At 37.8% G+C, this 26707-nt stretch overlaps 1 protein-coding gene and 1 long non-coding RNA gene across 5 annotated transcripts in view; one reads left to right on the top strand and one right to left on the bottom strand.

Annotated features, from left to right (window-relative positions):
- Nucleotides 1-7801, bottom strand: part of LOC132436212 (desmoglein-3) — a 31516-nt gene extending 23715 nt beyond the window's left edge. The window contains 1 exon segment of the mRNA XM_060028849.1: nt 7106-7801. Within this exon segment, the coding sequence (XP_059884832.1) occupies nt 7106-7153 (48 nt within the window). The 5' untranslated portion in view covers nt 7154-7801.
- LOC132436214 (uncharacterized) overlaps nt 1-26707 on the top strand; it is a 263185-nt gene that overhangs the window by 98447 nt on the left and 138031 nt on the right. The gene's annotated exons all lie outside the window — the stretch shown is intronic.

The raw sequence follows: 26707 nt of genomic DNA, 5'->3' as shown, positions 1-26707 counted from the left end.
CATCTGTGTCATTTTCCCCCTGGAATGCATTCTTCTTTCCCTTCACACACTTAAATATTCCTCATCCTTTAAGATGATTTCAAGTTCCAACAGTCTCCATGAAACTGTCCTTACTGATGTCTCCTTTTCTCAGTTTGTACAACACATATTCTATAACATGCAGTTTCGCTCGTAATGGTTTACCATGATTTATTATTTCTTATGGCTTTATGTGCATTGTGATATCAAGCCAAGAGAATTGCAAACTTCCCAAATCATTGCTTCTGTATTATTTTTCTTCTTGCAATTCGTACAATACCTGTCCCTCAGCAGATGTTTTGTGACTCACGGATTACCTAATCTGAAGAGAATCTGTTAGGGAAAAGATTGTGAAAAATAAATCAGAAGAAAAAAATCACTTTTTTTGTGCCAGTTGCTATTCATAGAGCTTTATGTTTACTCTCTCACTTAGTATGGCAGTCGTCTGAAGGAGATTCTATTATTGTAATCCTTATTTCATGGATGAAGAAATGGAGACATGAGAGGATGAGTACTTTGCCCCAACTAACAGCCCCAGGAGAGCCAGGATTTGAACCCCTGCAACCTGACTCTAAAGCGTGCACATCACCACTACACTAGATTCTAACCAAAGTCAATGTAAATAAATAGAAAAAAAACTAGTCATAGAAAGAAAGTTATATGATAGTCAGTTTAGATTTCTTCCTGGCAAAGGCTGCAGTTATTCCTGAAACAATGTAGATTTATTACATTGTTTATTTTGGAAGGTTATAATAAAGAGGCAGGTCCCAGTCTGAACCAAAGGAATAATCATACCAGACATAGAATGCCAGGACCCTTCCATTCTAAAAATTTCAGTAAAATCTTTATTTCAAAGGGTGTTTTTTAAAATTGTCATGAAAAAGAACCATTACTTGTGGTTCTAACAGGTCTCAAAATGATTTTACAGCTTTGCTGCTCTTTATTAAACAATATCCTGAGTTACTTGGGAGAAAAGACCAGAGCAATGTAGTCATTGTACTACTTTCTCAGTTCATAAGAACAACTCAGCCACACGTGAGAGGAGGGATGGACCAGGCACAATCTCTTTTACAGGAAAACCAGAAAGAGTCATCCAGAAAATATGAATCATGTTTGTACTAGCCCCACGGAGAATGATTCTTCTAGTAGACATTAAGACATGATTTCTGTTTTCCTGGGAAGCAAAGGAAGGACAAACCCTGAACTATGGAAAATGAGCATTGCAGACAGGTGTTTCTTACTTGTTCAATCATTTCAATGAATCAGAGCCCTTAGAGAAGTCACTCAGCCAGACCTTTACTGTTTCCCATCCTCTCTTTTAAAGTCAGGCCAACAAGAATGTTCTCCAATTTTAGGGAATATTGTGAAAATGGGATTTTTTTGTATTTCTAGGAATATGGGGCACTTCTGAATAATGCAGTGTTCTTTATATGTGTATTGAGACATATAATCATAGGCTTACATTATTTCGAATAGTGTTTTAAAGAATCTTTCCTATTTTAGTTAATTAATACTTATATGTGGCTACTTAGATGTTTTAGTTACTTTGTTCATATAAGTATTTTGAATATGTAATAAATATTTCAATAGCTTCTTGACAATGTAAATCAACTGAGTTTTCTTTTTTTGTGGCCTAGAGTCTAGGAAATACCAATGTGGAGAAAACACTCCATATCTTGAGAATTTCTTTACTTTTCTTTCTTCCCTTTGTTTCCTGGTTATTTTTATAATTTTTTGTTGTTGTTGTTTGTTTTGTTTTGTTTTGTTTTTGCGGTACGTGGGCCTCTCACTGTTGTGGCCTCTCCCGTTGCGGAGCACAGGCTCCGGACGTGCAGGCTCAGCGGCCATGGCTCATGGGCCCAGCCGCTCCGCGGCATGTGGGATCTTCCCGGACCGGGGCACGAACCCGTGTCCCCTGCATCGGCAGGCAGACTCTCAACCACTGCACCACCAGGGAAGCCCTATTTTTATAATTTTGACTACATGGTTTTTAAAGCATTGATATGGTCTAAATACCTTGGCATACGTAAGAATTAGAAATATTTTATTAAAAGCAAATGAGATTATTAGGTTAAAAAGCATATGACATAAAGTGATTTGATATTCACATGCCCTATTTGCTAATTAAAATGTATGTAGTTATATCATTAAGATTCCTATTGAGTATGGTAGGTCCACAATAAATATATTTTGAGGATATGGGTGACTGGATTTTTAAATATCATATACAATAACAATTGCTTTTTACTGAGTTGGCCAAGGTTTTGTTTAGAGTAATCTGATACTTTAGTGTGGGGAAGGACAGACTATTAGACTGTGCATTGGATCCACGGAGCTAGTCCTAGCCAGGCTAGGGCATGGCCACTCTTCTCAGAATGGGATAAGAGTGGATCACACCCACTCCCCTCTGGGAAATTTATAGAATGAATTGGGTAATTCAAAGAAATCATTACAAATTTTAAACTTGATTTTTTAAAATTATTAATTATTTTTGGAAAAATTCATGAAATATATATACATAGGTTGGTGATATTATTTTTATAATTGGTTAAGTACAAAGATTATTTATGTGTCAGATCATAGAGGTCATTCAATACATGTTGGAATAAATTTCATATGTACAATTCAGAAGAAATGAGTGATTTATATTTTATGATACCTCATAGCTTTATATATAGAGAGACTTTTTAAAATTAAAATTTAAAAACCTGGAAGTATTTTAATAAGCTTTGTATTAATCAAGGCAAATTCTTTAATTGAAAAAAATGATACATGTTTAATTACTTAAAAATTAATTTAGGACAGTTCAATTTTTAATAACTGATGTTTAGAGTAAGCTCAATTTAGAAAGTTAAGCCTTGTGTCATGATAGAGGTGAAAACAAATACCCATGGCTGTTTTCAAGAGCTCATTTTAAATACTGTGTAGGATGCAGTCAAATGTAGCAATAGAAAATTGGACACTGGATCCTGAATCCCTGAATTAAAATCCCAGTCTCACCAGGTACCAGCTGAATAACTTGGGAACATTACTTAATTTTTCAGTTTCCTCATCTGTAAAATAGAAATAATAATTCTACTTTATAGGTTTGTTGTGAGGATTAAATGAATTAACACGTCTAAAGCATATAGATGATCCCTAGCCTACAGTAACTGCTTAATAAGTGTTAATTACTTTTGTCCAGACTTTTAAAAAAAGGTGTAAAAGAGCCACTGTGATATTAAGTGACCTTTTATTATTATTATTCATGTCAAGGCACGTAAGGACTTTCTCTTTCTTGAGCATCAGAAAAAGATAAGAGGGCTTCCCTGGTGGCGCAGTGGTTGAGAGTCGGCCTGCCGATGCAGGGGACACGGGTTCGTGCCCTGGTGCGGGAAGATCCCGCATGCCGCGGAGCGGCTGGGCCCGTGAGCCATGGCCGCTGAGCCTGCGCGTCCGGAGCCTGTGCTCCACAAATGGGAGAGGCCACAATAGTGAGAGGCCCGCGTACCGCAAAAAAAAAAAAAAAAAAGAAAAAGAAAAAGATAAGAACCAGAGCTCCACCATACAATTGAGTAGGTTGCTCCTTGCACAGCTCCAGGGGGCACTGTTCACATTGTAGTTTATGTGAATGCACTTCCTGGCATTGTGCAGTGTAGAGCCTGGCCAACTGTGCAGTGGCCATGCAAGAAAAATGTGCATGTTATACAAATTCAATTATTCATAGTATAATTAGGGATAGTAGCCAATTGCCTATGTAATTCTTGTGGTGAACTTTCCAAAGCAAGCCCTCACCTTAGGCTATCAGAATGACTCTTTTTTTTTTTTTTTTTTTTTTTTGCGGTACGCGGGCCTCTCACTGCTGTGGCCTCTCCCGCTGCGGAGCACAGGCTCCAGACGCGCAGGCCCAGAGGCCATGGCTCACGGGCCTAGCCGCTCCGCGGCATGTGGGATCTTCCCGGACCGGGGCATGAACCCGTGTACCCCGCATCGGCAGACGGACTCTCAACCACTGCGCCACCAGGGAAGCTCCAGAATGACTCTTAACAGGAAAGGAAGAGACAAAGGCTAAGAAGTTTATGAGGAACGTCATGGACATTGAGTGTTCTAAGTGAAAACCGGTTTCGGGTATTAAGCAAGTGGGAGCGGTAATAGGTGGAAGTAATGACATCTTTCCTAAGTTTTGCTCAAGTCAGGCAGGGCTGGCTGGAATTTCTTGGCAAGGTTATTCTGATTTTAGAATCTTAACTTTCGGAAGGGCTCAGGAGGAAATTAATTTTCATATATTTATTAGTACTGGAAATTGGATTGCTTCATCAATCAAGATTCATCTTTATTACTAAAATATTACAAATAATAGGAATTAGAGTCTTACAAAGCACTTTATGTTTTCCAGAGCACTTTCCTGTGCACTTTGCTCCTTTATTCTTACTGTGGTCATTCTCATTAGTCAGGGGGATATGATTATTCTTATTTGACAGCTAAGGAAGCAAGGCCTGGAATGAGTCAGTGGTACAGGCATAGAATGGAGTCTGTGACTTAGCTTTCATATATTACCTCTCTAGGCAACACTTGTATGGTCATAGGTTGGTGTCATTAACTCAAAACCTCCAAACAGGTCTTCCAACTTTCAGACCCCACCCTTTAATAACAAAAGATTTGCTTTCCCACTCCACAGTGCTTTTAAAAACATTGTTTTTTCCCATCACCAAGCTATTTCGAAACTCTGGGTGGCTCCCCACTTCTAAAAGGGTTTCATTACCCTTCACAGAATGCACTTTTCAGTCTGACCCTCATCTGCCTTTTTAACTTCATGTCCAGATTCTCCAATGCAGACTATCATTCCAGCCAAATCAGTGTGTCCATTTCCTCTAGGCAAGTGCCGTAATTGCGCCTGCCTTTGCATGTGCTGGGCTGACAACCGAAGATATCTCCCTGTGGCCCATCTATACTTATCAAAAAGCAGCTCAAATCTCACCTGGTCCATGGAGCCTGGTTTGCCTACCTCACCTCTGACTGACACTGCCTTCCACTAATAGCATTAAGAGTAGACCAGCACCATCCAGTTGAAATATAATAACCACAAATGTGAGCTGCATATATAATTTTAAATTTTCTATTATTCATATTAAAAAGGTTAAAAAGGTGAAATTAATTTTATTAATATATTTTAAACTAATATGTCCAAAATATTGCCATTTCAATATGTAATCAACATAAAAATTATTAATGATAAATTTTACATTTTTTTTTCATACTGAATCTTCAAAACATGGTGTATGCTTTATACTTAACAGCACATTTCAATGCAGATCAACCACATTTCAAGTGGTTGATAGCCACATGTGGCTACTGGTTACCATATTGGAAAGAGCAGGTCCAGACCTCTCAGTTTAACAATTATGTATGAAGTTATATTGTTGTTTAAATAGCTTGTGTGTTTGTGTATGTGTGCCTGTAAAATTTTCCTGAGAGGAGCAAAATGTTCTAACCCCTCATAGCTTCTTCCATGACTAGCATTATAGAGGCACTGTGAGGGGAAGTTATAGTTGAGAGAGACCTCATTCAATCATTCATTTATCCATTCTTCAGACAATTGTGCATCCACTGTAAGACAGATATTATGGTGGGCATTGGGGATAAAAAGAAGAATAAAACAGCCCTCAGTATAAGGATCTTACAGTCACTCCAGAACCAGAATGGTAACTGAGAGTGGTACATGTCAAAGCAGGGAAAGAAGCTCCTCTAAGCATGTGGCCATCACACTCTGTGACAACACTATTCTGACATTCCCTTCCACATATCCCCTAGCTTCCCAGGTTGGTCATTGGCTTGGACAGATGGGTTATGAGGCTACCTGCAGTTCATTTAGTTCAGAAAGGACCATCTGGAAAAGTGGGGAAGTCATTACAATTGTCACATTTCTTTTTACAATGTTCCTGGGTCAATTAAATTCATTAGATTGCCAAAACAATTAGTTATCCTGTCATAATAGAAACAGACTCAAACAGAAGGGTGTGATACCAATTTTTCTGCTTGACCATTGCCATGAGAAGGAAGGCTGGGAAACTGGCTCACAGGCAGTCTATTCTAATTTTAAACATATTTAATTTTTAGAATGTTCTTCCTTGAGAACTATCTCCCTATAACTTCTTGAAGTTCAATTATCTCAATTTTTTTAGATGAGGAAATGAGGGAAACTGATGTGTAGGCCAACCCAATTTATTATTGATAAAACGAGGAATCAGTATTAGGAATTTAAAAAATATTCATTAGGGTATATTTCACTATTTTGATATCTTTGTGTAACTGATAATATTGTGACAAGTTTTCTTCTTTACTAAAACAACACATTTAAGGAAAAAATTAGTCTGTAACATCCAGGCTAGTGCTTTGCTCTCCAGATTCCACTTCTCTTTTATGTAATATTATATAAAACTTTCCCAATCCACAAAAGTATTACTCTTCTGAAAAACTGGCTTATAAGATATTCTGTCTTCTTTTGTACCCAAAGGTTGGATGTCTTTTGCACATAAAGGCTAAACATAAAACGCTGTTTTCTTAATAACCCTCCCAACTTCTCTAGAGTCAAACATTGCTTTGATTCTAATTCCATGGTCTTTGACTACTTACATGTCAGGTATCAAGACCAGGCATGTACAGTTCTTAGCCATATCCTTAAGAGATATAAAACCTTGGAAAATAGAGCTCGTTCTCTTTTATGTGTTTTAGTTTGTGTATTAGAATAAAAGCATGAATAAAAAGATGAATAAAAGCATTACTTTGAAGAAAGTGAAGGTGTTGTGGAAAATAGACTTGAGACCAGGATTATTTAATTCTTTAGTTAATTATTTACCTAAAGAAATGCTAAATGGCAACTTTCAAATTCCTTTCTATCATCTGCCTTATTTTCTTATGTGAAAATACAACATTAAAAAAAGCAACAAAAGGGGGAAATTGGTAATCTTTACAGTTTCATTTTAAAATGTTTATTTCCACTGAACTCTTTTTAGAATTTATAATAGGGATTCAGCAGTCAAATATAGCATTCTCTAACAAGGAAGGAAACAGGGAAAGTTTGCAATTATTAGAAAAAAATAGGACTTACCATTAAAATGGCCAGAGCCCCTGTGGTTCTGAAAAGGAGCCAAGCCATTGTCTCTGATTTCCTTGGTGAACAAATCCAAGGGAGCTGCTGCTTTAGTCCTTCCAACAGCCTGCATGCGATGTCTAAGGAAAGCCCTCTCAGCGTCTCTGCTGTCTTCAGGACAGCAAGAGTCTTCAGGAGTCTGCAGATAGCCTGTTATGCAGGTCCTCCCCACCCTAAACCAGAAACGCTTGCATCACTCTTGCTCCCAGGTAAAAACTTAGACACACCTCAATTCCTGAAGCAATGAAATCCTCTGTTGGAAGCTGAAAGAAAAGTTCACAGGCTTCACAGGCTGGTTTTTACAGTTTTAATAGGAAGGTACCAGATGATAAACTAATCATGGTGTGGAAGTGAAAAAGTTAAGCTTGACTACACTGAAAAAAGATCTAGTTGGCTGCTTCTCATGGTGCCAATTAAAACTGAAAAATAAAACAAAGCCTACAAAATTCCCCCAAATCTAACTTGTGGAAGAGCATTTATTTTTAGCCTGAGTGTATGTGAGTAGATTTAAAGTTAAGCAAAATATATTTTAGGTGTTAAGCAATAATATGGCTTTCAATTTTATTGAAAGAAACTACAAATCTGAAGAAGAAAACCATCACATCAAGCAGTTATTAATACAAGTTTTGAATGAAAACAATTGGAAATAAAATTGGACTAAACGCATATGGTGCCTTGGATATTTGAAATATATAAGCTGTGCATTGCAAAATCAGATCCCTGATAATACTCAGATGACACCTTTCTATTGTGTTTCTTTTTAAAAAATTAATTTGCCTAGTGAAGTAGGTTAACTCTGTGCACTTTTAATTACATTTCCTCTAGAGCAGATACCCTGCTCACTGCTGTTTACTTGTGCACTTCTAAACTCCTGGACTCCAACTCAAGTTATGGGATGGGGAAAAGCTACTAAAGCACCTTTTTAGTTTGCTTATAACACTAGAGTTAAGAGCACTCTTAACATTCCAGAATATTTTTTTAAATGTTTGGTAGAAAAACAATATTATAAGTATCTGTGCATCAGGTTTTGGAAGCTTTTTAGTACCAGGGAAACCATTTAATCAGAATATTTTAGACAGAAAGGATTTTATAGTCTAGGAGTTGGAAAAAACACCTTATAGATAAAAATCTTGTGGGATTTTTTTTTGTCTTTTTAAAAATTGTGGTAAAATATACATAACAAAATTTACTATTTTAACTATTTTTAAGTTTCAGCTGAGTGGCATTAAGTATATTCACTAGTCTGTGACTGGACTAGTTAACAAATGTAAGGGGATAGAAGCTGGGATGAGCTTTATTGAACTTAGTGATTTGTATAATGCAGAATTCGGCAATTGAAGTGTTGGTTGCTTCTGAATTTAGTATCTGAATTTGTTTAACATTGGTGAGAGTTTTGGGTTTATATGTATGTATACTGGGGCTTTTTTCTTATAGCATAATGAAAAATACATACATATGGTCAAAGACTAGAATGAACCACCTTAATATACTAGAACTTATTTTTTGAATGAAGTGATTATGGATGTATTTTATTTCTTCATTATGGTTGTATGTATTTTCTTAATTTTGGTAATGAGAATGTATTAGTTTTATAATTTAAAAAGAAACTTCTTTAAAAATAATGTGAGTACAGAAAGCTTTTATGAATAACATTCTAAACTTTGGGGCAGGGAAAAAGAGAAAAACATAATGAACTTTCAATTCCTTCCTTTTTCCATAATTTAATATCTTGCAATTTCTTCAAAGCATTATTGTGCTAAAGACAAAAGAAATTTAAAAAGTGATAGCAGTGAATTATGATATTCCTAGGAATACCCATAAGTTGCATTTTGGACTAAATTCTAGATATGACTCAATTTTTTTTTCTGATTTACCTTTCCTAAAGCTTCAGTTCTTTGGCAATTATATAAATATTTATTTATTTATTTATTTGGATGCACTGGGTCTTAGTTGTGGCACGTGGGGTCTTTGTTGCTGCATGCGGGCTCTTAGTTGCGGCATGAGGAATCTAGTTCCCTGACCAGGGATCAAACTTGAGCCCCCTGTATTGGGAACGTGGAGTATTAACCACTGGACCACCGGGGAAGTCCCTTCTTTGACAATTTTAATTAATTAGACTTTAAAATGTTGATTATCACTTCACTCTTTCCTCACCTGAACACAGGTTAAGGACTTAACTGGTATTTCATTTTTGTATTTTGAAATACCATCTAAGGATTCTTGGTTAGGTGGTGTAAATAGGGTATGGGCACCCTTAGAGGAGAGTAATGTACCAGACTTGGCCTGATTCAGGCTGGCTCCATTTACTCTTCCCTGTTAAGGAGGGTTTCAGAAAGCAAGGACGGATCCCATTGTGCATTCTGTAGGCAGACAGGACTCCCCTAATCTTCCTTCTATGTGCTCTTGACAGTGTTTTAAGCCAACACTGCTTTTTCTTTGCAGGATTGGGAACCTCAGTAAGGTTGGGGCCACATTTACATGGTGATAAGAAGGTGGCCTGGAGGTTACTCCTGCTGGGGAGTGCATTGCATTGTGTCTTCTGGACTAAGCAGTGTTCTCACTTGCTATTTTTGTTTATGTTTATGTTTGTGAAAAGGAAAGAAGGGAGGATTTTCCAATAGTTTTTGTTGAGTGGTTATGTTATTACTCTCCAGATAATGGCTTTGGAAACATAAGCCCAACTTGAAACTGGCTTTTACTCAAGAAGCTGAAATAAAAATGAGGATCATAACAATAATAATCATAATCGTTAAAAAGGAGCTTCATTGTATGTGTGTATTGTGCTTCGTTTGATGCATCATATTAAAAATGTAAGAATTGGACAATAGATACAATACATCGTAGGTGTAAGAAGAGACCATTCTTCAATCTGCTGGAAATTGAACCATGGCATAAGAAGTGAAACAATAAAAATGAGTGTTTATTTAAGAGGCAGTGGCTTCAGAGGTTTCCATGATGTTTCTAATGCTCATTATCTACAGCAGTTCTATTATTCACCAAGTAGAGGATGTTAATAAGACTGCTTTCACTGGCAGGCCTTCACTGGTTTTTGTTTGTTTTGACTGGAAACATGTATATACTATATCTTATATGTCAGACATCACTACTTCTTCATATTTAATTGTTCTTGAATGTCCACAACTTCATTAATTAAGGTATGAGTTCCACAAATCATACATTAACAAAATGATACATACATCCTGAAATGGCCTGCCAATGTAGTGATACATCACTTTTTGTTATTTGAGATAATGGAAATCATACACTTCTTTCATTAGGATCATCACTTGAAGGCATCCAGAAATGTCAGAGAATGCAATAATTGTGCATTTGCAGAGAACAGTCTGCAACTTTAAAAATCAGTGAAAATAGAGCTATTGATCTAATTTTCTATTAGAGAGTATGCAGCATGGTCACCATGGTTCTGTAATTCCTGGAATTCTTTCTTTCAAAAGATTTGTGCAATTTTTTTTTTATCATATATTGATTCAAGCCCAAATTTCAGAAGGGTAAATATGGGTGAATGAACATTTAAAAATTTTTTACTTATGCCGTGGATTAGGGTCAACATCTTTTGGCTTTGTTTAGTCTGATTAGGCAATTGCTTATTTGTGGGAATATTTTTATAAGGTAATAAAGAGTGTGAATGGAGGAATTTTCCAAATGAGCCTCATGTTCACTTCAACAATGTGTTTCTTTAGGAAATTTTTCTTTGGTTCTTGTGGTTGGTTGGAGATAAACTTGACCAGATGGAATCTACTTACAAAATCTATTTTGAATCCATCTAGTTCCCTCCTTCTCTGGGCATCCACACTCACCAGATTCCTGGCATCTCTTAGGCAGCCTAGGCAATGGGCCTAGGACTGAGCTCCTGTTCCGTTCTCACCTCTCACCCAATCCTCCTCTCACTCAGCAACCTGACTGCTATTTTTGAAAGAATCGTGGCTTCCAATGTACTTAGAACAGAATCAAAACTGCCTGTTGTGGCTTCCAGGGAACTGCCTGGTCCATTCCCTGTGTTCCTCTCCAGCCACTTCACACACTCCTTCCTTCTCACATGCACCTTCTTTTGTTCTTCAAAAACCACCGGCTCTTTCCTGCCTCAGGTCTTCACTCGGTTTCTCTCCTGCCTGGTTGGCTGCTTCTCATTCATCAGTTGGTAGCTTATGAGACCTTCTCAGAGGGGTCCTTTCTTCCTACTCCCTAACGTGGGCACTGTTGTCCCCATTATTTTATCTGTCATCCCCATTTGCTGCCTGTATAGGGCTTAGTACCATGTGTCCGTTGTTATTTCTTAGTTGGAGTGCTTATATTGCCTTTCTCCACTTGACTGTGCCCTCTATCCAGGAGGTATCATGTCTATTTCATTTAGTAGCTTATTCCCAGCAATTTGCAGGGTGAATAAATGAATATATCTTTAAAAATTTTGTGCAAGTATATCTGCTGGATCAAAGGGCACATGTAGTACAGTTTTTAATAGGTCGTCATCCCAGAAGGCTATACCAGTTTACATTTCCACTGATAGTGTACGAAATTGTCCTTCCTCCCTCCCCTCCCCCAGGCATAATGTTTATTATAGGTAATTCTTTTCTGCTTCTTATATGAGAAAATAGTACTTATATAAAAATATATTTTAGTTCTACTAAGAGATTTAAATGTTCATTTAAATGCTAATAATTTATCAGATTATAATAAATGGAAATAAAGTTAAGATTCTGAGCATAGCAATCTAAGAAACTGGACCCAGAACTAAGTAAATTCTGGATCTTGGTTAGATCCAAAAGACCTAGCATCCCTCCTGGATCTAACCTCATCCTGGCCTTTTCACCATCTCAGGTGATATAATAATAAGATTTGAGAGAGAGGAACCAAGATGGCAGAGTAGAAGGACGTGCTCTCACTCCCTCTTGCAAGAACACCAGAATCACAACTGCCTGCTGGACAATCATCGACAGGAAGACACTGGAACTCACCAAAAAAGACCCAACATCCAAAGACAAAGGAGAAGCCAAAATGAGACAGTAGGAGGGGCGCAATCACAGTAAAATCAAATCCCATAAGTGCTGGGTGGCTGACTCACAGACTGGAGAACACTTATATCACAGAAGTCCACCCACTGGAGTGAAGGTTCTGAGTCCCAGGTCAGGCTTCCCAACCTGGGGGTCTGGCAACGGGAGGAGGAATTCCTAGAGAATCAGACTTTGAAGCCCAGTGGGAATTGATTGCAGGACTTTAAAAGGACTGGAGGAAACAGAGACTCCACTCGTGGAGGGCACACACATAAAGTACTGTGTGCATTGGGACCCAGGGAAAGGAGCAGTTACCTCAGGGGAGACTGAACCAGATCTACCTGCTAGTGTTGGAGGGTCTCCTGCAGAGGTGGGGGGGTGGCTGTGGCTCACCATGGGGATAAGGACACTGGCAGCAGAAGTTCTGGGAATTACTCCTTGGCATGAGCCCTCCCAGAGCCTGTCATTAGACCCACCAAAGAGCCCAGGTAGGCACCAGTGTTGGGTTGCCTCAGGCCAAACAACCAACAGGGAGGGAACCCAGCCCCACCCATCAACAGTCACGTGCATTAAAGTTATACTGAGCTCTGCCCACCAGAGCAACAGTCAGCTCTACCCATCACCAGTCCCTCCCATCAGGAAACTTCCACAAGCCTCTTAGATAGACTCATGCACCAGAGAGCAGACAGCAGAAGCAAGAAGAACTACAATCCTGCAGCCTGTGGAACAAAAACCACATTCACAGAAAGATAGACAAGATGAAAAGGCAGAGGGCTATGTACCAGATGAAGGAACAAGATAAAACCCCAGAAGAACAACTAAGTGAAGTGGAGACAGGCAACCTTCCAAAAAAAAATTCAGAATAATGATAGTGAAGATGATCCAGGATCTTGGAAAAAGAATGGAGAGAAAGATTGAGAAGATGCAAGAAATGTTTAACAAAACCTAGAAGAATTAAAGAACAAACAAACAGAGATGAACAATACAATAACTGAAATGAAAAATACACTACAAGGGATCAATAGCAGAATAACTGAGGGAGAAGAACGGATAAGTGACCTGGAAGACAGAATGGTGGAATTCACTGCTGCACAACAGAATAAAAAAAAAAAGAATGAAAAGAAATGAAGACAGCCTAAGAGACCTCTGGCACAACATTAAACACAACAACATTTGCATTATAGGGGTCCCAGAAGGAGAAGAGAGAGAGAAAGGATCAGAGAAAATATTTAAGAGATTATAGTTGAAGACTTCCCTAACATGTGAAAGGAAATAGCCACCCAAGTCCAGGAAGTGCAGCGAATTCCATACAGGATAAACCCAAGGAGAAACATGCTGAGACACATAGTAATCAAATTGGCAAAAATTAAAGACAAAGAAAAATTATTAAAAGCAACAAGGGAAAAATGACAAATAACATAAAAGGGAACTCCCATAAGGTTAACAGCTGATTTCTCAGCATAAACTCTACAAGCCAGAAGGGAGTGGCATGATATACTTAAAGTGATGGCATGATAAACTTAAAGTGATGCAAGTACTAAAACAAGAGTACTCCACCCAGCAAGGATCTCATTCAGATTCGATGGAGAAATCGAAAGCAAAGGCTAAGAGAATTCAGCACCACCAAACCAACTCTACAACAAATGCTAATGGAACTTCTCTAAGTGAGAATCAAAAGAGAGGAAAAGGACCTACAAAAACAAACCCAAAACAATTAAGAAAATGGTCATAGGAACATACATATCGATAATTACCTAAACGTGAATGGATGAAATGGTCCAACCAAAAGACACAGGCTTGCTGAATGGATACAAAAACAAGACCCATATATATGCTGTCTACAAGAGACCCACTTCAGACATGGGGACACATACAGACTGAAGGTGAGGGGATGGAAAAAGATATTCCATGCAACTGGAAATCAAAAGAAAGCTGGAGTAGATATACTCATGTCAGATAAAATAGACATTAAAATAAAGAATGTTACAAGAGACAAGGAAGGACACTGCATAATGATCAAGGGATCAATCCAAGAAGAATTAATAACAATTATAAATATATATGCACCCAACATAGGAGCACCTCAATACATAAGGCAACTGCTAACAGCTATAAAAGTGGAAATCGACAGTAACACTATAATAGTGGGGGACCTTAACGCCTCACTTACACCAATGGACAGATCATCCAAAATGAAAATAAAGAAGGAAACAGAAGCTTTAAATGACACAATAGACCAGATAGATTTAATTGATATTTATTGGACATTCCATCTAAAAACAGCAGATTACACTTTCTTCTCAAGTGTGCACAGAACATTCTCCAGGATAGATCACATCTTGGGTCACAAGTCAAGCCTCAGTAAATTTAAGAAAATGGAAACCATATCAAGCATCTTTTCTGACCACAACGCTATGAGATTAGAAATCAATTACAGGGGAAAAAAGTAAAAAACACAAACACATGGAGGCTAAACAATACGTTACTAAATAAGCAAGAGATCTCTGAAGAAATCAAAGAGGAAATCAAAAAATACCTAGGGACAAATGACAATGAAATCACGACGATCCAAAACATATGGGATGTAGTAAAAGCAGTTCTAAGAGGGAAGTTTATAGCTATACAAGCCTACCTCAAGAAACAAAAAAATCTCAAATAAAAAATCTAACCTTACACCTAAAAGAACTAGAGAAAGAAGAAAAAACAAAACCCAAAGTTAGCAGAAGGAAAGAAATCATAAAGATCAGAGCAGAAGTAATTGAAATAGAAACAAAGAAAACAATAGCAAAGATCAATAAAACTAAAAGCTGGTTCTTTGAGAACATAAACAAAATTGATAAACCATTAGCCAGACTCATGAAGAAAAAGAGGGAGAGGATTCAAATCAATAAAATTAGAAATGAAAAAGGAGAATTTCAACAGACACCACAGAAATACAAAGCCTAAGAGACTACTACAAGCAACTTTATGCCAATAAAATGGACAACCTGGAAGAAATGGACAAATTCTTAGAAAGGTATCACCTTCCAAGACTGAACCAGGAAGAAAAAGAAAATATGAACAGACCAATCACAAGTAATGAAATTGAAACTGTGACTAAAAATCTTCCAACAAACAAAAGTCCAGGACCAGATGGCTTCACAGGTGAATTCTACCAAACATTTAGAGAAGAGCTAATACCCATCCTTCTCAAACTCTTCCAAAGAATTGCAGAGGAAGGAACACTCCCAAACTCATTCTATGAGGCCACTGTCACCGTGATACAAAAACCAGACAAAGATACTACAAAAAAAGAAAATTACAGACCAATATCACTGATGAATCTAGATGCAAAAATCCTCAACAAAATACTAGCAAACAGAATCCAACAACACATTAAAAGGATCATACACCATGACAAGTTGGTTTTAACCCAGGGATGCAAGGATTCTTCAATATATGCAAATCAATCATTGTGATACACCATATTAACAAATTGTAGAAGAAAAACCATATAATCATCTGAATAGATGCAGAAAAAGCCTTTGACAAAACTCAACACCAATTTATGATAAAAACTCTCCAGAAAGTGGGCATAGAGGAAACCTACCTCAACATAATAAAGACCATATATGACAAACCCACAGCAAACATCAATCTTAATGGTGAAAAATAGAAAGCATTTCCTCTAAGATCAGGAACAAGACAAGGATGTTCACTCTCACCACTATTATTCAACATAGTTTTGGAAGTCCTAGCCATGGCAATCAGAGAATAAAAAGAAATAAAAGTAATGCAAATTGGAAAAGAAGTAGTAAAACTGTCACTGTTTGCAGGTGACATACTATACATAGAGAATCCTAAAGATACTGCCAGAAAACTACTAGAGCTAATCAATGAATTTGGTAAAGTTGCAGGATACAAAATTAATGCACAGAAATCTCTTGCATTCCTATACACTAATGATGAAAGACCTGAAAGAGAAATTAAGGAAACACTCCCACTTACCACTGCAACAAAAAGAATAAAATATCTGGGAATAAACCTACCTAGGGAGACAAAAGACCTGTATGCAGAAAACTATAAGACACTGATGAAAGAAATTAAAGATGATACCAACAGATGGAGAGACATACCATGGTCTTGGATTGGAAGAATCAATATTGTGAAAATGGCTCTACTACCCAAAGCAATCTACAGATTCAGTGCAATCCCTGTGAAATTGCCAATGGCATTTTTTATGAAACTAGGACAAAAACTCTCAAAATTTGTATGGAAGCACAAAAGACCCCGAATAGCCAAAGCAGTCTTTAGGGAAAAAAAACGGAGCTGGAGGAATCAGACTCCCTGACTTCAGACTATACTACAAAGCTACAGTAATTAAGACAATATGGTACTGGCACAAAAACAGAAACATAGATCAGTGGAAAAAGATAGAAAGCACAGAGGTAAATTCATGCACCTATGGTCAACTAATCTATGACAAAAGAGGCAAGGATACACAATAGAGAAAAGACAGTGTCTTCAATAAGTGGTGCTGGGAAACTGGACGCCTACTTGTAAAAGAATGAAATTAGAACACTCCCTAACACCGTACACAAAAATAAACTCAAAATGGATTCGAGACCTAAACGTAAGACCAGACACTATAAAACTCTTAGAGGAAAACATAGGAAGAACACTCTTTGACACAAATGACAGCAAGATCTTTTTTGATCCACCTCCTAGAGTAATGGAAATCAAAACAAAAATAAACAAATGGGACCTAATGAAACTTCAAAGCTTTTGCACAGCAAAGGAAACCATAAACAAGACGAAAAGACAACCCTCAGAATGGGAGAAAATATTTGCAAACGAATCAATGGACAAAGAACTAATCTCCAAAATATATAAACAGCTCATGCAGCTCAGTATTAAAGAAACAAACAACCCAATCCAAAAATTGCAAAAGTCCTAAATAGACATTTCTCCAAAGAAGACATACAAATGGCCAAGAAGCACATGAAAAGCTGCTCAACATCACTAATTATTAGAGAAATGCAAATCAAAACTACAATGAGGTATCACCTCACACCAGTTAGGATGGGCATCATCAGAAAATGTACAAACAACAAATGCTGGAGAGGATGTGGAGAAAAGGGAACCCTCTTGCCCTGTTGGTGGGAATGTAAATTGATACAGCCACTATGGAGAACAGTATGGAGGTTCCTTAAAAAACTAAAAATAGAATTACCATATGACCCAGCAATCCCACTCCTAGGCGTATATCCAGAGAAAACCATAATTCAAAAAGACACATGCACCCCAATGTTCATTGCAGCTCTATTTACAATAGCCAGGTCATGTAAGCAACCTAAATGCCCATCAACAGATGAATGGATAAAGAAGATGTGGTACATATATACAATGGAATATTACTCAGCCATAAAAAGGAATGAAATTGAATCATTTGTTGAGACGTGGGTGGATCTAGAGACTGTCATACAGAGTGAAGTAAGTCAGAAAGAGACAAACAAATATCATATATTAATGCACGTATGTGGAACCTAGAAAAATGGTACAGTTGAGCCGTTTTGCAGGGCAGAATTTGAGACACAGATGTAGAGAACAAACATGGATAACAAGGGGTGAAAACCGCGGGGGCGGGGTGGGGATGGTGGTGTGCTGAATTGGGCGATTGGAATTGACATGGATACACTCATGTGTATAAAATTTATGACTAACAAGAACCTGCTGTATAAAACAAAACAAAACAATACAAAACAAAAGAAACTAATACTAAACTTTCTCTGGGTTATTTGCCTGAAAATATGTTAATATAAATGTTTCAGAATTACATGAAATTCCTAAAAATCTTATATGTTCTGGTATAATGTTATAAGTCATAATTCTTTTATTACTTTATAATGTATATCTCAGAAATAACTAAATTTCCTTGTCAATTGCATTATTATGAACTTTCATCAAATCTTTAACCGTGGTCACTTTTAAGTCTTTTGTCATTTACAGACAGTTCTGGGTGTACTCTGATGATTTTGCAAAAGTGTTCCTATAAAAGGGTTTCATCTTCAAGGAATTCATGGAAAAAACTGACAAGTACAGATTTCTGGTAACTGACTGCACTGCTGATCTGAATGAATAAGCATTTTCAGAACTCTAATGGAAAACTGATGAATTCATAAAAGTGCTAACAAAAGATCAAGGTGAAAAAAAATTCATTACATGGGACTGAGTGAACTGACGAGGATGATTATAATTTTTGTGACTTTCTGTTTGAATAAAAAAAAAGTTTAAAACAAAGACTCATTACGTTGGTTAATAAATGACATGTCAAACTTGAAAACAGTGAAAAAAATTTTTAAAAAAGATTTGAAAAGATAAGAATCAAATATGCAAAGTCAAATATTAATTTCCTATACTCTGTAGTTCTTGTTACATCCCTTTATTTGTATATATATATTCCTTTTGATGATAAAGAGGTGTGCTGAATTTCACAGGAGTCCTTGAATATTTTTAAGTATCATGGGAGCCATTACTTATGTTTTCCTAGTAGTCAAATTGTACCAGTATTATTATAGGTAATTCCTAAGGAAAGAAAACAAAACTTTTTATTATTTTAAAAATTTAAATCTCAACCCATCACTCCACCCATGGGAAGAAAACCACACACCATGAGGCGTGGCTGCCAGTGGAATGGATACACTGCATCGTACACAGCAGCATCTATGCTCCCTGGTCTGCCTTAGGTGCCAATCTGTAGATGAGATCTGCAAACAGCATGGAACATTTTAAAAAATGATCTCCAAGGATTACAGGAGTATTTGTTGTTAAGAACTAGTTCTAGCATGGAAAGGAAGGATGCTTCTGAAAAATGAGCCGTCTGTCATTCTTTATTCTTCTGGGTCAAAGACTGATGTGTTTAATCTTTTCTACCAAAGACTCATGTGTTATTGGCTTTTTACATGAGGCATCATACGCTGATACTTTTATGATTAATAAGTTGCAAGTAAGTTTCAAACCTGTAAAACTTGCGCAACTTATTGTCTTGGGCATTTTACCATTGGGGTCCTGACTAGGAGCTACAAAGCCTCCTGAAAAGCTTAATGAGAGGAAACAAATTTTAAGTGTATTTTCTTGCTTTTGTTTTTCAGGGGCACAGTAACTCCTGTATCATGTGGATCTGTTTTGTATTCACATAGTACTTAGGAAGGCACTGAACTTCCCGTTCAAACATATGAACGTGTTTCTTCTACAGTTTTGGACATGTCTAGTTGGCCTTCCTTTGAATAAACACCCTTATTCTATTTGCTGACATTAAGAAAACGATCAGAATCCATTACCTACCTGAATAGGGAATAAATCCATGTCTTACAGCAAAATGTAGCTTATAGAATTTTGTTCTACATTATTTCACATTAACTTTTTTGAACATCATTTCAATTTACTTTTCTTTATTGAAACTTCTGAACATTCCTATGGATTCATTTAGGCTGAACGTTTCTCAAAGCACATCTTTACAGTATGATTTTATTTTTTTGATCCAGTGCCGGCACAGCTGCAGCGTATTTGGTCTTTTTCTGGAAGGATACACCTAAAGAGAGATTAAAGGTAGAGAAAACTCCACCTCTAGTCTCCCTTGTTCGCACAGCATGTGCATGAGTCGGTTTGGGCTTCGTTTTTGATGTCTTAGGCACACGGCTAATTTTATGGATGTTTGCGCATGTTGATTAACTTGTTCAACATGCTGACTTAATGTTAATCTTCAATTCTCCACGTGAAGTCAGGATTGACAAATTCTCAAGGCACCTTTTTATTCCTTTAGACTTTGAAGTGATGCAGTTTATACTGATTTGGGTAAGTCAGCCTGAGTTTTAGGGAAGCATTTTGAGCTTATGAAATTTATCTCCAGTTACTCCAAGTTTCACTATATGAAGCTCCTCAGTGGTCAGTGGTTCTGTTGAGGCTTTCCATTTTGGGGGCTACATTTTGATCATTTATATTTTGCAAGGAAATTATCCATATCTTCTAGAGTTTTCAAATTTATTATCACACATTTGCATGTAGCACTTTTCTTAGAAATTTTAAGGTGGATTTTTATATAATAAATCAGTAACTTTTTTACCCTAGTAATAAGAGTCTAGAAAGTGAAATGAGAAAAAGAATTCATATAGTCTCATACAGACTATATATATACATATATAAAATAGAATACTACTGAGCCATAAAAATGAATGAAAATTTGCCATTTGCAACAACATGGATGGACTTGGGGTTATTTTTTTTCAATAAATTTATTTATTTTTTATTTTTTTGGCTGTATTGGGTCTCTGTAGCTGTGTGAGGGCTTTCTCTAGTTGCGGCGAGTGGAGGCAGCTCTTCCTTGCGGTGCGAAAGCTTCTCATTGTGGTGGCTTCTCTTATTGCAGAGCATGGGCGCTAGGTGTGCAGGCTCAGTAGTTGTGGTGTATGGGCTTAGTTGCTCCATAGTATGTGGGGTGTTCCTGGACCAGGGTTCCAACCCGTGTCCCCTGCATTGGTGGGCGGATTCTTTACCACTGTACCAGCAGGGAAGCCTGGACTTGGGGTATCATGCAAAATGAAATAAGTCAGACAGAGAAGACAAATACTGTATGATATCACCTATATGTGGAATCTAAACACTACAACAAACTAGTGAACATAATGAAACAGACTCACACTTGTGGTTACCAGTGGAGAGAGGGAAGTGGGGAGGGGCAACAGAAGGGTAGGGGATTAAGAGGTACAAACTACTAGGTATAAAATAAGCTAAAAGGATATATTGTACAACACAGGGAATAGAGCCAATATTTTATAATAACTATAAATGGAGTATAACCTTTAAAAACCGTGAATTACTACTGTACATTGGTAACATATAATATTGTACATCAACTATACTTCAATTAAAAAATATATATGTATTAGATATTAAATTGGCTAATTAGCAATACCCTTCAGTGTCAAAAGACAAAGCAGTTTGCTTGTGAAGCTGCTTCCAGCTGTGCTCAATTGGTCACAGACTGTCACAGGAAGAGGTGGGCTGGGAGGTGCAGAACTGAAAGCAGAATCAGCCCAATTCCTTCCCTTCATCAAGGTTTACTCTCCACAAATTTAGCACCACAGAGGCACTGAAAAGACACATGTGAAATACAAATCTGAGCGTTTGCTTTCCTTGCTTAAATCCTTCAGTGTCTCCTCAACTGCTGTAAGATAAACTGCCAGCCCTTTACCGTGGACACAGGGTTTTCCATGATTTGTTCCAATGGACGTCTAGGTCTCATGGCCACCATTTCCCACATGTACTTGATGCTCTTTATGCCTGTGTCACACCAGGCTGCACACTGCTGGTGGTTGCCCCACCACCTTGTGATCACCACCTTGCTACATGCTTCCCTAACAATGAGCTGAGGATTCATCCTCTCCAGATACCATCTCTGATCTCCCAAACTAGCCTGTGCTCTGGGTCTGCATGTCCATATGTAGCACATAGGTAGAGATTTCTTAAAGATTATCCTGAAATGTTTGCTTAAGAGTTGATCCCTCTTACTAGTCTGTAGCATCCCCAAGGGTGGGACTGTGTCTGGTTCCTCTTTGTAGCCCCAGTGCCTCGCCTGTTCATGCCAGATACTCAATAAATATTTTTGAAATGAAATGAAGTCAGTGGATTGAAAGTGTGAACAAAATGTGGGTTAGGAATCATGCCGCTGAGTGGTCCATTGAAAGAACAGATCTGGGAATCCTGGGAGAAAACCTAAGATCAGGGTCAGAGTTACCAGGTCAGACTGTAAGATGTGGGCATCTTTCGGTATCTGGAAAAGTTCTTGTGCTAGCACTCAGAAATCCAAGTCAGGTCTAAGGGAGAAGCAGTCAGAATAAAAGTCAAGAGTTTGGCATTTAGGACTCGTATGAGAAAAACAACAACGACAAAAATGGGAATGGAGTACAAATTAGGAACAAGAATCAGAACAGGCAACTAGTCAGTTCAACAAGCTCCAAACCAGGAAATGACTGTCTATCCTAGAACAAGTATTATCTCTGCTCTGTCTTGTGCAGGCTTCCTGGTGAGGTTAGAGATCAGGTTGGGCCAGTGTGACTAGTTCCAGAGTGTGGCAGGCTCCTTAGGGCTAGTGAGCACAGCACTGGCTCCTGCTTGCCTTTCAGGGTGCACCCCTCTTCCAATCTGCTGTCTGGATGCAGCTTGCTCTCTCCATTCCTGATTCCTAGCCCCTCCCCCTCCCTCTCAACACTTTTCTTCCTGCTGCTTCAGGAGGAAAGCCGTCCTCACCATATCCATCCATTCTGTCTTTTCTTTCTATTAGTTTTCCCTTTTCCACGCTACCTGGGGGCAGAATGTAGATCTGAAATTTGTATTACTCTATTTATCAGAGGAAATTTTACGCTCCGTATTTTCACTAGAAAATGTAAGTGCCCCCTCTTCCAAACTTTTTTTCACTCTTAAAGAAGATCCAACTAATAAAATTGCTTGGTATCCATTTAGACTTAATTAAAACCCATTCTGCTAGAGCTTGAAGAAAAGCAAGCTACTGTGTGTATTGGTGGGGGGGGGGGATTGAGCGTGTGCGAGTGGACGCACTAAGTCTGATGCCCCCTCTCTAGTCCATTAAGAAGGGCAGCACACAGAAAGGGGCGCGGTAACACAAAATCTGAAGTAATTCTGAAGTTTCTTTCAGAAAACTTATCCCTCAAGGAACAACAGTTCATTTCTCTCCATGAAGCTTCATTCCTAATTTTCTCAGTTGACCATAAAATATCCTGGAAATTGTGTACCTGGGGTTTTACTCCCAAAGAGGGATCCTCTGAAACTGGTTTCTTCTTGAACAAAATACCTGGAATGCCTCAGGTCATTCTCATTTTAGGAAAGACTTGATATAGTGAGAGCAGATGAGATCTGGGCAATTTCATACACAGAGACATATGTTGTCCAAGAAACTCACATTTTGGAGGGGATGCTTGCGAAGCCCAGAGAGGTATGGGACTTGCCTATCACTGCATGGTTCGTCTACGGTGGAGACTGGGCACCAGTCCCATCCCCGGTGTCCAGGTTAGGATGACAAGTCACTACTGGGCAGGAATTACGGGCACGTGTCTCATCATCTACAAAGTGCAAGCTATCTCATACTCCAGAAGTTGAAGATCAAAGCAAAGAGAGGCAGAAGTGGGGTCTGCTAGGTTCAATTTAAATGAATGAAGATAGGATATACCTATAACCTACATGGAGCCTCCCTTTCCTCCATATACGTAAACGGTCTTCCCTTAGTAACAATTATAATAGGCCTTTGGTAAATGAGGATCACTGTGTACTAATTTTTACAGACTCTTCTATAGTCCTCCAGGGATTTGATAACTTTCTTATTTTCCCAGTGCTCTCCAGGAAGAGGTATTCTGTATAAAAGATTTACTGACTGCTTATTTTCATATGATGTGGATAATATTAAAGGCACTGAATTATCTCTTACCTGCACAGCTTTTGCTCTGCTCCAAGAGACACTGTCCTCTGTCACTCTAACTTCCCATTCCTACCACTAAAGGCCTTCCTATTCCTCTTTCAACTTATTCCTAAAGTTCAAGCATTTGAGACTCTGAGGAAACTTAAGATGATCTAGTCTAGAGGTGTTCAAACTTTTTTTAACCATGGTCAAAAATATAGTTATGTCAACAACCAATACACACATATGCAAGCGCATACTCTTACTATGTGTGATATACTCTGCTATTTCCTTTTCTTTTATGTTCTATCTAATTCCATTAAAAATATTTCCCTATATAGGCTTGCTAAATTGACTTCATGACTCATTATTGGGGGGTGTGACCCACAGTATAAAAACATTGATTTAATCCAATTCTCTAATTTCACAAATAAGCAAAGTACGGTGAAGAAACTTAAGTGACTTGTCCAAGAATTGAACCCAAATATGAATAGAATTCTCAGTCTAGTTATGCAGAGCTGCAAGCCTTGGAACGTAGACGTTTAATATCTCTTCATGATTTTTCTTTTAAAAGCATAGATCCTCCCATAATCTACAGCTACTAGAAGAGACAATTTTGATAACAATGTTGAGAATTGATTGAATAAGGGTAATTCAATCAAGTATATTTTCCATGTATATTGAATATATTTATTTATTCAGATTATAAAAGTTAATTTTTTAAAATTTAATTTTATTTATTTACTTTTATACAGCAGGTTCTTATTAGTTATTTATTTAATACATATTAGTGTATATATGTCAATCCCAATCTCCCAGTTCATCCCCCCACCCCCCACCCACTTTCCCCCTTTGGTGTCCATAAGTTTGTTGTCTACATCTGTGTCTTTATTTCTGCCTTGCAAACTGGTTCATCTGTACCATTTTTCTAGATTCCACATATATGCGTTAATATGCGATACTTGTTTTTCTCTTTCTGACTTACTTCACTCCGTATGACAATCTCTAGATCCATCCACGTCTCTACAAAGACCCAATTTCGTTCCTTTTTATGGCTGAGTAATATTCCATTCTATATATGTACCACATCTTCTTTATTCCTCTGTCGACCAACATTTAGGTTGCTTTCATGACCTGGCTATTGTAAATAGTGCTGCAATGAACATCGGGGTGCATTTCGAATTCTGGTTTTCTCCGGATATACACCTAGGAGTGGGATTGCTGGGTCATATGGTAATTCTATTTTTAGTTTTTTAAGGAACCTCCATACTGTTCTCCATAGTGGCTGTATCAATTTACATTCCCACCAACAGTGCAAGAGGGTTCCCTTTTCTCCACACCCTCGCCGGCATTTATTGTTTGTAGATATTCTGATGATGCCCATTCTAACTGGTGTGAGGTGATACCTCATGGTAGTTTTGATTTGCATTTCTCTAATAATTAGTGATGTTAAGCAGCTTTTCATGTGCTTTTTGGCGATCTTGAGACACAAAGATGAATGAGACTGTGGTAGAGTCTTGGATCAAGGTGTATCTATAGTCATGGAAAGAAATGAACTAATTCAATTCATGCTATGAAAGATTTTAGATGACTAACTGGTCATATGAGATTGTCAGGTATTTAATGGATGCCTACAAGGGTGACTGTATTTTCTAAAACTCAACTTAGTCTAATAAGAATGAGTACATAAGGGGATAACAGATCGATGATTTTAAGTTAAGACTGAGAGAGCTGGTGATCAGTGTGAACCCATCCTGGAAATCCAGGAGGTATGGTTACTACTAATTATTGTACCCGACACTTAAAATCAACAGTTGATCCAGATTTCAAAACTCCTTATAAACCAATTTTCATTTTGCACAGATTTTCCAGTTGACAACGTGATGGATGTTTCCTAAGTAATCATTGCTAATCAGTCTATCATGGAGCTTAGTGGTTTTAATTTCAGGTATCATTTCTCAGCCCTTTTTTTCCTGCTAGGCTACATATTTTTCTGTCTTAGCTGAGGATGCTTCACAAGTACTTTGCCAAAACATGCAGTGAGCTGAACACACCCTTACCTTCGGAGAAAGGACATCCCTTTCGATTCTAGGGAAACCATAATTGCTAAGCCAGTGGAATTTTCTGTGGTCTTTTCTCCCCTTCCTCCTTCTCTCTCTAGGGAAGGGAAAAGTGTGGAGGGAGGAGTCTGGTGTCCTCCTGACCTGCTGCTGGGTACTCCTTTCTGAGGTAGCCTGTGGTACAGGGCAGAAAGGAACTGTGACTTGGAGAGAGACTGGGAGAGGCCAGAGTTAATGGAGGGTAGGTGTCCTGTTCCCTCTTGTTCTGGTAGAGAATAGCTTCTCTTTCAGATTCTCATGCTTGCTTCCTCTCAGCAGAAAATGAGGCTCCCCTGAGAAAATCTGAAGATTGAGAGAGGAAGGCATTAACTCCTTAAAATAGTTGACTACCAGAATATGGTAAAGGATTTAACTTTCTTTTTTTCCATTTCTTTAGATAATCAGTTGGTTTTCACTGATAAATTTTGTGAAATTGGAATGGGTGGAAAAGTGTTAAGGTTCCAGTTAACTGTTTTAGTGCTTGCTGTGTGATTTGGTCTAAAAGTACTAGTCGATATCGGTAGTTAGTTGGAAGCATCTTGATTCTAACCATTCTGTGAAGATTATACTCTGTATGAATAGATAACAGCCATCAGAAACAGTTAATGAATCTTGTTAGCTTGTGATATTTGTCTAGGGTTTGCACTCCAGCTTGTAATTGTTGTGAAAAGGATAAGTGTATAAGCCAAATTTCCCTGATGGGTCCAGGTCTTCCATCCTCTCCATTCAAGAGTTGAACATTTAATCTTAATTTTTCAGTGTCATTTGTCACAGTATCTTCTCTCCTCCCAGTATGTCAGTGCAGGTGAAGCAGAAGATGTAAATTCTCTAAGTTAAGGGAGGCTGGGTGAGGGGAGGAAACATTGGTTTCAAACTGTGGAAATGTAAAATAACAAGGAACAGGCTAGAACCTGATTGAAATCCACCAATTGTGAAAGGTTAGTCAGGGTTTAATGTATTCTGGACACTGTAAAAATCTCAAATATTTTGAAATTAAGACCACAGG

This window comes from Delphinus delphis, chromosome 13 (genome assembly GCF_949987515.2).
Source record: "Delphinus delphis chromosome 13, mDelDel1.2, whole genome shotgun sequence".
NCBI lineage: Eukaryota > Metazoa > Chordata > Mammalia > Artiodactyla > Delphinidae > Delphinus > Delphinus delphis.
Note: the sequence above shows the minus strand (reverse complement) of the source record. Positions and strands in the feature narration are given on the sequence as shown.